The sequence below is a fragment of the Epinephelus fuscoguttatus genome, linkage group LG11 (genome assembly GCF_011397635.1).
Source record: "Epinephelus fuscoguttatus linkage group LG11, E.fuscoguttatus.final_Chr_v1".
NCBI lineage: Eukaryota > Metazoa > Chordata > Actinopteri > Perciformes > Serranidae > Epinephelus > Epinephelus fuscoguttatus.
The window spans coordinates 4,186,044-4,202,149 of NC_064762.1; the positions used below are offsets into that span (position 1 = coordinate 4,186,044).

Genomic DNA, 16,106 nt, shown 5'->3' on the forward strand with positions numbered 1-16,106 from the left:
AGAAAAAGCCTGGACGTTCGGCTGAAGGTCTGTTAGCAAAGAAGGAAAGTGACCGACAGAGAAGACAAACAAGGATTTGTATTGGCGTCGCTTTTCCTCGGTGGAGAGCCCTGAAGGAAGAAATTGGGCTGAGGGCAGACACGGATGTTGCCTCGCTGCTGTTGGATAAGTAAGTGACTTGGTTTATAATTATATTATGAGTAGTATGTGTTGCTGTTACATGTACTGGACCTAGTACTTTATTATTTTCTTGGAAATGGTGCTATGAATGTAATGTAATGTTAGCAGCCTGGTGTTCACCACGTTGTGTAGCGTTGTGTACACGGTGTGAAGCAAGTGTTACTCTGTGTACATGGAAGTGCCGGCTTATTTGTTGTAATAACGCATTATCTGCTGGGGACGACAGAAGTTACGCACTATAGCTTTAATGCTAGGAAGGCGTCTTGCCTAGCCTCTGTAGTACCAGACTTGGAAGGACCCATCTTACCAAGGCAGCATCCTTTGAGAAGCACCTATTAATTGGGTTCCGCAGAACCTGCCATGTTGTTTCTACGGTAGCCCAGAAGAGACAAATGGCTATAGATAGGGCCGTCTGGGTTTTCGCATCGGCTACCGTAGTGCTAAATGCTCAGCACACAGCAGTTTCAGATGGTTGCAATCTGCGACCTCACCACTAGATGCCACTAAATCTTACATACTAGACTTACAGGGCTGAGTCCTTACTGCAGCGGCCTGGGTTCAAGTGGGGCCTGGGCCCTTTGCTGCATGTCAGCCCGTCTCCGTCCTCTGCCTTTCCTGTTTCTCTCTCACAATCTAAACATAGCAGAAATGCAAATAAATAAAACAAAATAAAATACAGCTTAAAAACGAGTCTGAATAAGAAAAGAAGAACGTGGTCTCATTGGACAAAAAGTTGCAACGTATGCAACGTTATGACAAACTGGTCTGTATATAAGTGGAGTAACTTTACAATGTACCCTTTACAAATATTTTTAAAAAGCTAAACAAACTCAATTACAGTATTTCTGTAAGCGCTCTATGCCAATTTCAGAGCTTATGAGTTGTCTGCACACAGTTCTCAACATGGCAGCTAGCAGCTAACAGTGCTAACTCCACAAACGGCAATAAAACAAGGCCAACAATGCTGACAGAACTAACAGTGTTGACCACCATATGAGTGCTGTGCAGAGCAGTGGCAATGAGCTAGCGTTAGGGATACACACACGCACTAACATGCGTGCATGGCTGGGCGTGTGTCTTCATTTTCTGCTCAGGTCAGCATCACTCTATTCACTCTACACCATATTTCTTAGACAGAAAATGGTGGCTTGCAGCTATATTAGTGCTCTGAATGTTGCATACAGAACCTTTAAGTTATGTTGTAATCCAAAATGGAAGGACTAAACAGCTTTGACTTTGTTTTAAGGTGATATGTAAAGACAAACAGCTCAAAATCCTGAAAGGTAACACAAAATAAATCTCACCCATCACATGTTTTTAACTAACAGTGAAGGTTCAGGACAGTCTAACAGCAGTCTGGTGCACCTGAGAGGCTTCTGAGGTCAAAGTGTGCAGCTAGTTATATTATTATGAGACACTAATCATCTGTTCTGGCTGCTTTAACTCTGTGTAACAGACACCAAGGACCTGTGGTGTGTGTGTGGGTGTGTGGGACATTCCTAATGCCCTGAGGCCTGAACAGGGATAAAGGCCAAAGACAGATAATGACTGCTGGCTGAGGACGTGCTGGGAAACATGGTAGAGGGACAGGAGAAGGTTGAAACTTGCCTCTTGCTGTATCTTAATTAACAGATGATCATGCACTGTGTCTCATTCAGCGCCTAAATAAAAAGGTCACAGAGGGTTTGACCCTGACCTGCGCATGCTGTCTCACTGCTGACCTCCTGTGGAGACTGTGCAGAACCACAGTTGCTGGTTGGAGGAACTTTACAAACTTCCTACTGGTCACATGCAGTGAGAGCAGCTTCCCTTTTACACAGTATAATGTCATGTAGGACAGGAGGAACAACACGGCTCGTAATAAAGATCCACACACAGAATTTTCACAAAGGACTTAAAATTTATAAATATTCTTTCAATGGAACATTAAATCATTAGGGATGTTATATAATTCTTCCAAAAAATCCAAGAGATTTTCAGAGAGCATGACAAAGTGACAATAATCTGATACACACGTTGCTTCTCTACTCCAAAAATATCTAGACTTTTTTTTTTACTGTATATCCCCCGTTTTTTTCCCAAATATATCAAAATATATGTTGACAATAAGCATCAATACGGACCACACAGAAAGCAGAATCTCACGGGCTGGTCGGGTGCTTTTGTTTTTGAACTCATGGAGCGAACACACTTCCTGTGTGGCATCAGTAAAGGTCACTCAGTGTTTGACCCCCACACCGCCGTGGACACCCTATACGTACACACACTCCTCCTGAGCGCTGGCCGTGCCTGGCTGTCATGGCAACAAAAGATGCAACTGTGTCCATGCAAAGCTGCTAGGAAATTAAGTCACATAAATAATAACATACAATCTAGTCCATGCTATTCTGCAGGGCTGGCCAGCACTTGGGAGGATGACTCATGGCAGCTTCCCTTTACTGAGCGCTCTTCATCTCCTTTTTTTCCAGGAAGCTCCTGCATCACTCTCAGTAGCCAAAAGATAAGGATGCAAGGAAAGAGGACAAGGAGAGGAAGCCGCTGAGCAGCTTTGGGATGTGGCCATGAGACTGTTCTGCACACATAGGATTCCTGCCCTCTAGGGGACGAACACCGTCAATGCACATCTGGGAGAAAGGCAACGGTGGCCAGCTGAGTGAGATGGTGGGAGAAGCTGTTCAGCAAATCCTCAAATTGACCGACCCATGCATCATATTAAAATTCCTAAATTTCCTCTCAGCCAACTGTAAAACACTGAAGCTTTAATGACTCAAATAAGGGACTGTACGAAAATTACTACACATAAATATAAATATTGTACTTGCACCCTCCCTCGGTTTAAAAGAACTGCAATACCTTCCATTTAATATCTAAAAAATAACCCATTTATGGCAAACAAACTAAGGCGCCAACTGTTTTGATGCTGACAGATGTGAGCGCTGCAGAATTAATTTTAAAAAATTACGATTCTGGAGTGAGAAAATGTTGAAACACCCTCCACTGCCTTCCCAGCAAATACAGACAACCCTCCCTTAAAGGGCACCTTTAAGGTATTTTTTCAACCTGGAACCCTATTTTCCTAAATTTTTTTGTCTAAGTAACTCATGGAAGCAACAGTTTTTAAAAACTGTCCAGTATTGAGCAAGAAGGCTGCAGCTCGCAGTGTGAAACAGGCTGCAATGTTACGTCAGTGGGCAATTGTGTACCGTCAATTTATGTCCACTTGCAGTGTTTGTTTTTGCCACTGACAGGCTCAGACTTTTATTATGTGTGTCTGACAACATTATGGAAAGGATCCCGACAGAGATAGGCCTTTTTTCAAAGAGTAAGATCCTATTTGTTTAACCAGAAACAGCCCTGACTCCACCAGACTCCATTTAAAAAAACAGTAATTTTATAATTGTACAACACAATTCATTCAAAGTCGTCAAAAACAATTTTAAGCTCATAATAACTGTCTTGGTTTGTTTTTCCAACGTTCCAACAACCACCAACTCTGGTTTGGTTGAAATAAAACCTCAATTCATCCATTCAGTTGTCAGAATATGCTGCCTCTATCCAAGCTTAAATTACAGGTTATTTAAATGGAGTCTGGTGACAGCGACTTTGGGGCTGTTTCTGGTTAAACAAAATTAATCTATCTTTAACAAAAAGGTCTATCTCTGTGGAGATCCTTTCCATAATGTTGTCAGACACTTGAAATAACAATCTGAGTCTGTCAGTTGCAAAAACAAACACTTTTGGTTAACTGGCAGTGCGAACATGTCCCAAGTGGTTCCCTTGCAGCCCTCTTGCTCAATACCGGACCCATTTCAAAAACTGTTGTTCGCATTCGTCACTTACACACATAAACACTGGAAAATAAGGTCCAGGTTAAAAAATACTGAAGCTACCCTTTTAACAAAAAATCGCATCTTTTCTCACCATCCCATCCTCAATAATTTTCGTACAGTCCCTAATTCCTTAATGAAAACCCTCTGTAATATTGGGCTAAATTTAGAGAAGGGAAACTGGTCTTAGATCAGTGCCTGAGGGGATCTTCTACCTGGAGCCCAGAGGACGTCCCGTCCTGTCTCAGGTGTTCTGTCTCTGTCTCTCCCCTAACAGGACGAATCAATAAAAGCTCAGGTGACCATGTTGCCGCGGCATTCTCCCAAACGTCACACTTAAGGTCAGTCAGGTTAGGCAGGAGAGCAGGAAGTCGTCTCTTCACACAGGTCAGATCTGGGAATCAAATCTGCCTGCGATCCGCGAGCCACCTCTGCTCTCCCGTCTGCCAGGGTGTGCTTTGGTCTGGTCTCCACCCCCTGACAACGACATGATATTAACTAAACAACATTTACATCTCTGTCAACAAACCGCCACTCAACCATTTAATTTCTAAACTTATAAGTTACAAATAAACAGAAATTCATTTCTATCCTGGAGCACAAAGAAACAGGATATAGTTAATCAATTAGACACAGTATTTCCAAATAAGTTAAATCGAAATCTTAATATATCGTATTGTTTACTCCATTTAAATATTTTTTTTTCTTACTTTAAATATAATTATTACAGATCTTGCAAAAATACTACACTGTGCATTGGCTGTCTGCTTGTTTAAAGAGTGCCCGGTGCTTCCTGGATTCAGATATGTACACTTCATTAGAAATCGCCTGGAAGGGAGTGTCTCATTATCTACAACCTCAGGTCATGTGACCGCATCGAGTCCGTTCAATCTCCTCTTTCTTTCATTTGGTCAAATCTCAATTAACACTGTGATGACTTTAAACTGATTTGAAATGAAATAAAAATGCATATTCCTTTTCTTGATTTGTTCAAGTTCATTTTTCCAAAAATAGTAAGTCTAAAAATATATTGCATATGCCATCTTAGGAAATCGACATAATAAAATATTCTTAATAAGGAGAAATTGTAAAGTAGGAGAATATATATTTCCTCTTTGAAGAATCTGGGCGATAATAGAAATTAAAAACAAAAAAAACAACCCAATCATCATGATTCGATTTTGTTTTGGGTTCAGAGTCATGCTGCTCAAATAGAGTAAAAGTGATGGCTTCAGGGTGAAAACTTTGATCCAATGCTGAAGAACAGGGCGTTTGCAGTGTAGGAAAGCAATCGGGTACTCTTTATGTTTTTAAAGGTACACACACTCCGACGCTACTCGTTTTCTGCGCGACAGTAAAACACTTGCAGGTTAAAAGGCAATGAAAGAGTGTGGTCTGACATCCACCACCACTCAATTAAGTATCGAACACCCTCCCACGCATTCCCACCCCCCGTCAATCCAAATACACGTCTAACATGGTGCTACGTTTGTCCGCACAGCGCGTCAGGCCTCCATCCAGATGCCTTTTGCCATCTAAATCACATTAACAGTGTGGATACATACATATATATATATATACTGTATATTTATATAAGTATGTCAGAGCTGATTCAGAAATCAAATGGAATGACTCTAGTAATATATATATACTGTATATATTCCATGGGACTCAACAGGTTGTGCATCGGGTAACATGGCGAACACGCTGGCCGACTCCTCTACAGGTGAAAGAATAGAAATATACAGTTTGCACTGACAAAAAGCAGCCATGACATCCTCACTGTTTCCTTCTCTACAAAACACACACACTCACATAAATGACACACACAGTATGCCCCCCCGCCCTCCCGGTAAGATATTAGTAGCTGGAACACACACACAAAAAAAGAAAGGTGAACACGTTTGTTGTAATTAAGGAATGGATTAGTGCAATATAATAAAGGGAACGAGGGCAGAAGTGCTGACAATGAGGAGGAGTGCGAGGGAGGAGACGAGGACTCTGGCTTGTGTGACATCCTTTGGTTTATCTTCACGGGGAGGAGGGAGGAGGGAGGAGGAGGGAAATAATTAGTGTGGATGTAGAATTAGAGCAGGTAGAATGGACATTTCCGCAACGCGAGCAGCTAGAGCACAGCAGGTCGATGACATGAGATGTGCACTGTGTATTTAACGAGTTTAGAGCTGCAACAATGACTCAAGTATTTCATCAGCTGATCGACTGGTAAATAATCTGCAAACTATTTCAATGATAATACGATCATTTCCGTCACTTCTTAAAGGGACAGTTCACCACAAAATGATCATTTGTATATCAATTACTCACCCTGTGTTGCGTTGAATTCCTGAAGATAACTTTGTTTTATTCACATGCCTCAACTGTGAATGAAGACTCCAAAAAAGAAGAAAATTCTTGATGAACTGAAGCAAATGGGGGCCACATATCATAATACTCCGTAACAAGCTCACATAACGTGCAGTATAATCCAAGTCTCATTTATCCAGTTGTATGCTCATTACTTTCCTATCCCATGTATTTTCGCTTCCACATAAACAATCACAAGCAGAGTTCAAATGCACGCCCTTGCTCAGGTGCACTACTCGAATGCTGAAGTGTTTGAAATCAGTGGTTCCCAACTGGTCCAGCTATGGGGCCCAGATTTGTTTGGCCATGTTGCCGAGCTAGTTTGCTGTCTCTGTGAAGTAGCTGTCTGTTAGTCACTCACTCTACAGCAGCAAAGAGCACTTTCAAGTAAAATCTCTGTGCCGGAAATTCACTGCACTTAAAAATAAAGTATGTTTTTTACAAACTTTTGGACCATGACCCACCAGGTGGGAACCACTGTTTTAAATAGTAAGCCTTTAGCAAAAGTTTCATTAGATTTCTCTTAAAACGATCACATCATGATCTATTATTACCCCTCATTTTAATTAAATTTTTCATGATAGTTAAACATATTTAATAGCATTTAATTTCCACTCATTAGTTTTCATTTTTAATAATTAGACTACAGAACAACCTTACAGATTATGCATTTATAACTAGAGAGTAATAACATGAATGGAGACATCAACCATGCAGAGACATTTCAGACAATCAGCTGCCGAAACATTGTGCAATGGTCTGTAGCGTGTTATTTAAAGTTACAGTAGATCCGTGTTGGTGTTCTGACCTGTAAAAATGATGAACGGCCTTCAAAGTTAAAAAAAATTGTTAAAAAAATTCAGTCAATGATGGAAAATATTTAGTTAACGTGACGTCTAGTTTGGGAAGACCTGGACATATGACTTGGATTATACTGCACAAGTTGTGAGAGTTTGTATGTTGGATGTTTTGACCCCCTATGACTTCAATTCATCAAGAATTTTCTGTTTTTGGATTCTTCGTTACCCCTGAACGCATGTGATAAAAACAAAGTTTTCTTCACAAATTCAAAGTAACACGGACTGAGTAATTTAGGGGGATATATCGGCAGAAACGTGGACCCCTATAACTTCAATTAGTTAATAATTTTCTCTGTTTTTGGATTCTTCGTTCATCATGAATGCATGTGAGGAACATAATGTTTGCTTCATGAATTAAATAAAACACGGGGTAAGTAACTGATATACAAATGATCATTTTTGGGTGAACTGCCCCTTTAAAGCAAAAAATGTCAAACTTTTCTTGGTCCTAGCTTGTCAAATGTGAGGATTTGATGCTTTTCTCTGTCATAAATGTCAGATATCTGAATATATTTGATTGTTGGACTGCTGGTTGAACAAAACAAGGTAAGTTAAGAAGCCATCTTAGGCTGTGGGAAACTATTCTATGACACATAATTGCCAAAAGTAGTAATTGATGATGAAAACAATCATGCGCTGCAGCCCTAAACCGATGCATTTTGTCCAGTGTTCATGTCGCAGCTGTCAGTCAGTCTTTGTCTTGGGATTACAGTACATCTGTTCTACCACTCCCCAGTTGTGTGTGGTGAGACTAGCTGCCTGAAGCTCTACCTGCAAGTCATAAGGCAAGTCACAGGGAACAGGAAAGGTGAAAGAATGAGGGAAAACAAACAGAAAATGACGAACGATGGCCCTCGTCTTAATAACCTTCACAGGGCTCCTCAGTAACAGCTTTCTCTGTTGGACCGTTAGAAGAGCCTCTCTACAGCTGGGCATCTTCGAGCCAGGACTGTGGCTGAGATGAAAGTTTGAAAATACAGTGGGGCTTTTGTCTAATGTGCCTTTTTACTAATAGAATCAATTTTATTTTTAGCGTCCTGACCCAAAGTAACAGAAGCCCTGCTCTAGAGTCGAGTTTGGTGAGGGGAGGTCTGTCTCACAGACCCCCTTCAGGTACAGTATTTTAGTTTGCGCAGAGCATCACTCGAGATGAAAATGTTTCTGTCAGTGTCAGTGCGCTGTGGCACACAGGAGAGAGGACGGGCAAAGGGAGCACCGCTTCCTCTAAAGCTGCTTGTTTGGTTTGATTGCCTGAAAGCCTCCTAAAAAACCATCACACATTTATCCATTTATCCACACTGACAACACTCGCTCTCCCACTCTCGCTTTCACAAGCACAAAACACACACGACTGAGACAAACTCAAATCAGGAGAAATAAGACGACACTCTCCATTAGCTGCTCCTTCACCCCGGCTGGTTGAACACCGTTAACATCGAGCTGACAGCGCAGGCTTGTGTTCCCCCGGAAGCACCTTAGCGCCGGACCATTCCTGAGCCATTGGCTTACAAATGGAACAAACATGATTGTTGTGCTAAGATGCTCGGGGGAAACGCGGTCCTGACAGTAGCCCAGTTCAGCCTGGTGTTCAGCATTCCTGGCAGGCAAGGGGAGGGGGGACGCACACAAGCCTCCGTGTCACCTCACACTGTTGTGGAAGCTGAAAAATCCAAGCTGATGAATGAATGCTCCCGTCCTCACTCTTCCAAACCAGGAAATATTGGTGCTCTGACTGACGTGGATTCATCTGTCGCATTGTGACCCCTCTGTAGTCAACTAAAGGGATCTGTGCTTCATAATGTGTCACTTTTTGCTTCATCTGTCCCTCCTCGAAACCAGCCCATCATCCCCCTTCCCTCTTATCGTGAGCGTCCCCAGCAGAAAAGACAGGGGTGTTCAGTCCTTCAGCAGCCCCCGCCCTGTCCAGGAGGGGGAGCTATGTTATGATTAATTCACGGGAGCCACACCCCTTCTACCCTCTACTGCAGGTTCTTCAGGATGCGTCCGTAACGGAAGTCGTAGACGTGCCGGCAGAGATACACCAGCTCGGGGTCGACGTCTGTGGGCACACAGCGGTGGGAAGGGGGGGCGAAGTCGGGGCGGCAGGGCACCATGCTGGCGCTGCCAGGTGGGGCACCTTCGGCACGCCGCTTCACCAAGGCACAAAATCTAAAAAGAAAAAGAAAATACAGTCAGCACAATTTCAAGATGCCACACCCAAAATAAGGGTCACCAATTCATATTTGACTCTCCTGAGTTGTTCCTGAGTTATGGTGTTGAATAATGGCCAGAAAAGTGCATTTGCATAACATTATTATGTCACAGTGACCTTTGACCTTGACCTCACTTCATTCTGTTATTCTGTTAAGACATTTGTGTGAATTTTTTTATCATAAACAGCATATGAATTCTGGAGTTACGGCCAAAAACACCAGCAAACTCTTACCAGTTCATCCTTGATTCAAAATAGATTTGTTTGTACTAAATAATTCCCTCAAGGCATTTTTTGAGATGTCACTTTCACATGAATGGGACTGATGCAAGGTCACAGTGACCTTGACCTTTGACCACCCAAATCTAATCACTTGATCCTTAAGCCCAAGTGTTAAGTTTGTGCCAAATTTGCTTGAGATATTGTGTTCACGAGAATGAGATGGACACATGGTCACAGTTACCTTGACCTTTGACCATCAAAATCTAACCTGTTCATCATTGAGTCCAACTGGACATTTGTGCCAAATTTAAAAAAAAAAAAAAGATATTGTGTCCATGAGAGTAAGATGAATGCAAGGTCACAGTGACTTTGACCTTTGACCACCAAAATCTTATCAGTTTATCGTTGAACTCAACGAATAGACGTTTGTGCCAAATTTGAAGAAAGGCATTCTTGAGATATTACATTCACAAAAATGAGACAGACAACTTGTGCTAAATTTAAGGAAATTCCCTCAAGGCATTCCTGAGGTATCACATCCACAAGAATGAGACTGATGCAAGGTCACGGTGACCTTGACCTTTGACCACCAAACTTTAATCCGTTCATCCTTGAGTCCAAGTGATCGTCTGTGCCAAATTTGAAAATATTCCCTCAAGTCGTTCTTGAGATATCACCTTGTATGAGAATGGGAAGGACAGAGGTGGCACTCTCAGTTTGTACTATCTGCAGAGACATCAGGCACGAGTCACATAAATCTTCCTGCTGCTGCACCTTTATTTGAAAATAATGAGCAACTGAACACGAACAGATATTTGCAAATGATGTTTAGCAAATGTTTGTGGCCCAGTGTTCCCTCGAATTCATTAACAGTTGCAGTGTCACCGATGTGCGATGGGAAAGTCAGAAAAACAGGCTTCCACATTTCGCAGAAGCCGAGGTGTTAATTAAAAGGAACATCTCCAAACCCTTTAAAAAGACTTTCTGCTAACGTCTAATGCTGGGGTGTATTCCTGTTTGTGTGTGTGTGTGTGTGTATGTGTGTGTGTGTGTACTCACCTACAGTACTGGGCTAGTGGGAGAACGTAGCATCTGTCTTCTATGCAGGCCACACTATTTTCATCCTGATGCCGAGAGGCGAAAATCTCATTCTGAAACCAACAGTGGGTGTACAATGTCACATCAACACAAGTGTGTCCGATAGTGCTGGCTGAGGGCTGAAGAAATGACAACACTTTTCAACTGTGAGCACAGAGGAGGCTGTAATTGTTCATGTGCAGTAGGACGGTGCCTCTGTGTTTCCATCCCGCATACCGCCACAAACACACTCACACAAAAACACCTTGCTCTTCTCAACACAGGCTGTAAACATCCGTTGTGAATAGAGACATGAGTGGTGTTTCACTTTCTAACCGTGAAATCGCTGCTCTCCCTTTTTCTTTGTTTGTGCATGACTGAGGTGGCACAGATATCATCTGGCTCCAAAGTGGTGCCCAACTTCCAACAGTCTGAGGGCTGCTGAGGTAAGATAATGAGGTCTGCAGGAGCACTGACTGTTTGTCCACCTCCTCCTCGCACACTGTTTTCTACACTGTGTATAATCACTTACTTATTAAGGATGTGTGCAATTGGTTGACTAGTCCTTGACTTAAATGTTGCTACTCACACTAGTCGGCACCAGAAATACTAGTCTGTTAAACTTACTATTAAGATTAGAGTTATGGCATTGAATAATGGCCAGAAAAGTGCTTTTGCAGAACATTATAATGTCACAGAACCCTTTTGACCTTAACCTCACTTCATTATTTCAATCTGTTAGATATTTGTGTGAAAGTTTGTCATTAACAGCGTATGAAGTCTTGAGTTATGGCCGAAAAACCCACCAAAGTCTTATCAGTTAATCCTTGATTCAAAATGGATGTTTGCGCCAAATTTGAAGAAATTCCCTCAAGGCGTTCTTTAGATATCGTGTTCACAAGAATGAGACAGACACAAGGTCACAGCTACCTTGACCTTTGACCATCAAAATCTTATCTGTTTGTTGTCTGTATCTCATTGTTGAGTTCAAGTGGGCGTTTGTGCCAAATGTGAGGAAAGCCCTTCTTGAGATATTGCGTTCACAAGAATGAGACAGAGTCTAGGTCACAGTGACCTTCGACCATCAAATTTTAACCAGTTCATCCTTGAGTCTATTTGGATGTTTGTGTCAAATTTGAAAAAAATCCCTCATGGTGCTCTTGACATCTCATGTTCATGAGAATGAGACGGATGCAAGGTCACAGTGACTTTGACCTTTGCCCGCCAAAATCTAATCAGTTTATCATTGAGTTCAAGTCGTTTGTGCCAAACCTGAAGGTGAACCGGCGGCTCTAAACATCAACAGCTCTCCCTCATGTACTCACACACGCTCTTCAGCTTGTCCCTATTGGAGAGGGTTCTTTGGTCTCTAGTAGAACCTTTTATAACCTTCCACCTGGAACCTTCTATGGTGTAATTGGTCTACAACGAACCTCCGTGGAGTTCTACTCACACCTTTCCAACGTCTAATGGTGCTACCAAGAACCCAACCAGGTGGTTCTACCAAGAATTCTTCTATATTCAGGTTTCATCCAGAGGAGCGTTCGGAAATACTCATTTTGAGTACCAGAGGATGCTCTGGCACTAACTGGACTGTTCCTACGTTCAGCACCGTTGAAATGTACCACTGGTTAACCAGAACACCGCACTCTCAGGTAACAGAGCGCTGAGCAGCATGACTGTGTAATTAACTTAACCCTTTCCTCAAAAAATGGTTCTTCACAGGCAAATGGTTCTGGGTAGAACCTCAGTCAATCAGGAAGAACCCTTCGAGAACTGTGTAGGCTGAACGAGGTGCTTAGTCATGTCGTTAGTTTGGTGCACGGGAGATTCTGAGAAACCTGGACGAATGTACAGTACAGGCCAAAAGTTTGGACACACCTTCTCATTCAATGCGTTTTCTTTATTTTCATGACTATTTACATTGTAGATTCTCACTGAAGGCATCAAAACTATGAATGAACACATGTGGAGTTATGTACTTAACTCACCCAGCTCACCCCAAACCATCTCGATTGGGTTCAGGTCCGGTGACTGTGGAGGCCAGGTCATCTGCCGCAGCACTCCATCACTCTCCTTCTTGGTCAAATAGCCCTTACACAGCCTGGAGGTGTGTTTGGGGTCATTGTCCTGTTGAAAAATAAATGATCGTCCAACTAAACGCAAACCGGATGGGATGGCATGTCGCTGCAGGATGCTGTGGTAGCCATGCTGGTTCAGTGTGCCTTCAATTTTGAATAAATCCCCAACAGTGTCAGCAGCAAAACACCCCCACACCATCACACCTCCTCCTCCATGCTTCACAGTGGGAACCAGGCATGTGGAATCCATCCGTTCACCTTTTCTGCGTCTCACAAAGACACGGTGGTTGGAACCAAAGATCTCAAATTTGGACTCATCAGACCAAAGCACAGATTTCCACTGGTCTAATGTCCATTCCTTGTGTTTCTTGGCCCAAACAAATCTCTTCTGCTTGTTGCCTCTCCTTAGCAGTGGTTTCCTAGCAGCTATTTGACCATGAAGGCCTGATTCGCAGTCTCCTCTTAACAGTTGTTCTAGAGATGGGTCTGCTGCTAGAACTCTGTGTGGCATTCATCTGGTCTCTGATCTGAGCTGCTGTTAACTTGCGATTTCTGAGGCTGGTGACTCGGATGAACTTATCCTCAGAAGCAGAGTTGACTCTTGGTCTTCCTTTCCTGGGTCGGTCCTCATGTGTGCCAGTTTCGTTGTAGCGCTTGATGGTTTTTGCGACTCCACTTGGGGACACATTTAAAGTTTTTGCAATTTTCCGGACTGACTGACCTTCATTTCTTAAAGTAATGATGGCCACTGCTTTTTCTTTAGTTAGCTGATTGGTTCTTGCCATAATATGAATTTTAACAGTTGTCCAATAGGGCTGTCGGCTGTGTATTAACCTGACTTCTGCACAACACAACTGATGGTCCCAACCCCATTGATAAAGCAAGAAATTCCACTAATGAACCCTGATAAGGCACACCTGTGAAGTGGAAACCATTTCAGGTGACTACCTCTTGAAGCTCATGGAGAGAATGCCAAGAGTGTGCAAAGCAGTAATCAGAGCAAAGGGTGGCTATTTTGAAGAAACTAGAATATAAAACATGTTTTCAGTTATTTCAAGTACATAACTCCACATGTGTTCATTCATAGTTTTGATGCCTTCAGTGAGAATCTACAATGTAAATAGTCATGAAAATAAAGAAAACACATTGAATGAGAAGGTGTGTCCAAACTTTTGGCCTGTACTGTATGTGTTTACACTACAATACTTTAATTAAATAAATGTATGTTCAATAAAATAATTTTATAATTATACACATGTCCACATCACACACTCATTTACCTCATTATTTGTTTTTAATAGGGGACACACAGTTTGCTGTCACTAAATGAAGCCTCACCTCACAGTGTGCGCTGGGATCTCGGCCTCCCTGTGTGTGCTCAGGTCGGTAGTACCAGAAAAGACTCATCATCAGCTCTCCTGAGGGAGGAAATTGAGACACACACACACACACACACACACACACACACACGGAGAGGTACAGGTAAACAATCTTGGCCATATGTCCCTTCGTCCACCCTCCCTATCAATCCATTATCTCCCCGTTCCTCGCCTCCTTTACCTGTTTTGGGGTCCTCCCACAGCGCTGATATCTTAGCAACATATGGGAGGGATTTCTTCCTGGGGCCCGATCGTAGCAGCACAGTGTCTCTGACGTGTATCACTTCACCGTCCCTCTCCACTCCTTCATAACACTGCCGCAGGGCCGTCTCATCCTCTCCCTGAGACAGACACATGCACGCATACGCACAGCGACAAGGACAGATATAATTCTCATTATAAAGACAAAAAGGAAATCTGTCACACGAGGAGTGTGTGGTCAAAACACAATTAACTTTTCCCCCATGAGCTGTTTTTCTGTTTTTGTTCTTTCTGCGAGGCAGCTGTGTGGATGCTACAGTTTCTACGAGCAGAGCGTTATCAGGTAGTGGAGTACAAGAGGAAAGATGAGAAGCTCTCTGATCTCCTGCTCATCTTCACACGCTCAAAAACAACCTACCGCAATGAAGACCTCCCTCTCCGTGGGCATTCCAACAGGCCGCCAGCCGTTGGTGGCACGTCTGCGAGTCACTCTCTTCTGTTTGGTGCCGCTGAGGCTTGGCAGGGCCGACGACTGTTTCTGGGGCAGCCGTGTGCGGCCCATGGACAGGGAGCCGTTGGAGGGCTCGTTGCTCTGCGGGCATTCTGTGGCCAGCTTTAACCTGGCCTGGGGCTGGTCTCGCCCCGACAGGGGGGTCAGCAGGTGGGGTTTGGTCTGGGTGGATGTGGGCACGCTGGATAGAGGGCAACTGGAGATGGGTAGGGACGGGGGAACCAGGAGGGAGGGGCTGTGGTCACCCTGAGGGGAGGAGTAACTCTCTGGAAGAGTAAAGAGGGACAGTAACACTTTTAAATATCACAGCGAGAAAACAAAAAAGATGACACAATCTTTCTCTCAGACCCTTAGATTTAAGACCTTTTATAGACAGTTTTTAACCAAATTTAAGACAGATATTTGGACAGATACATTTTTTTCTTATTCTTATATTAAGTGTAAAGGTAAGTATATATGTAGTCCTGTGCAGAGGTAGGTTTTATGTAGGAGTATGGTTAGAGTGAGTTAGGTTAATCTACATTTTGCCAACAGGTAAGTGCAGGTATAAAATAAAAAGACAGTATAAGGTTCAGTCATAGGTTTAAAGATTTGTAACATCAGAAATATGGACACTTGGACCTTAGGGTCCTTTCTTTTGATCACTTTTATTTATTAATTTATTTAGTCTAGTTTTTGTTTGTTTAAATGGTAGTGTTTAATCTATCTATTATTCATCTGCACATTTTTTTCTATTATTATCTGCCTATTTATTTGTGTTGTTTTGTCAGTTAAACAAAAGTGAACTGTGCAAAAGGCTTTAAAAAAATGTAAAAAGAAAATTACAAAAAAATAAATAAACGTGGACCATAACACAGAAGAGCTTGACTCATTTTGATTGGGATGCACCGAAATTGGTTCTGAGTAGTATCACGATACCACAGCGAAAATGAGGCAGATGTACCTTTTGTCATTTGTAAAAAGACAAATCACTTTTCTATAATACATTAATGATATTTCAATGGAATAAATTACTTATTGACTTATTCATACTTCAAAAACAGCATCAATGAGTGATTAACATAGGGGGGATCAAAATAAAATAAATAAATAAAATAAGAATCAGGGCGGCACGGTGGTGTGGTGGTTAGCACTCTTGCCTCACAGCAAGAGGGTTGAGCAAGACGGTTCGATCCCGGGCGTGGGAGCCCTT

General features: G+C 42.5%; 2 protein-coding genes across 4 annotated transcripts in view; one reads left to right on the forward strand and one right to left on the reverse strand.

Moving 5' to 3' along the window:
• Positions 1–16,106, forward strand: part of LOC125897313 (vascular endothelial growth factor A-like) — a 341,071-nt gene that overhangs the window by 277,479 nt on the left and 47,486 nt on the right. The gene's annotated exons all lie outside the window — the stretch shown is intronic.
• Positions 2,077–16,106, reverse strand: part of LOC125897268 (bromo adjacent homology domain-containing 1 protein-like) — a 67,449-nt gene continuing 53,419 nt past the window's right edge. For all 3 annotated transcript variants that reach the window (XM_049590468.1, XM_049590469.1, XM_049590467.1), the window contains exons 3-7: positions 14,822–15,180; positions 14,384–14,543; positions 14,162–14,241; positions 10,725–10,816; positions 2,077–9,400 (exon numbers count right to left, since the gene is read on the reverse strand). In XM_049590468.1, coding sequence (XP_049446425.1) covers positions 9,211–9,400; positions 10,725–10,816; positions 14,162–14,241; positions 14,384–14,543; positions 14,822–15,180 — 881 coding nt within the window. In that variant the 3' untranslated portion in view covers positions 2,077–9,210. The remainder of the gene's footprint in view (positions 9,401–10,724; positions 10,817–14,161; positions 14,242–14,383; positions 14,544–14,821; positions 15,181–16,106) is intronic.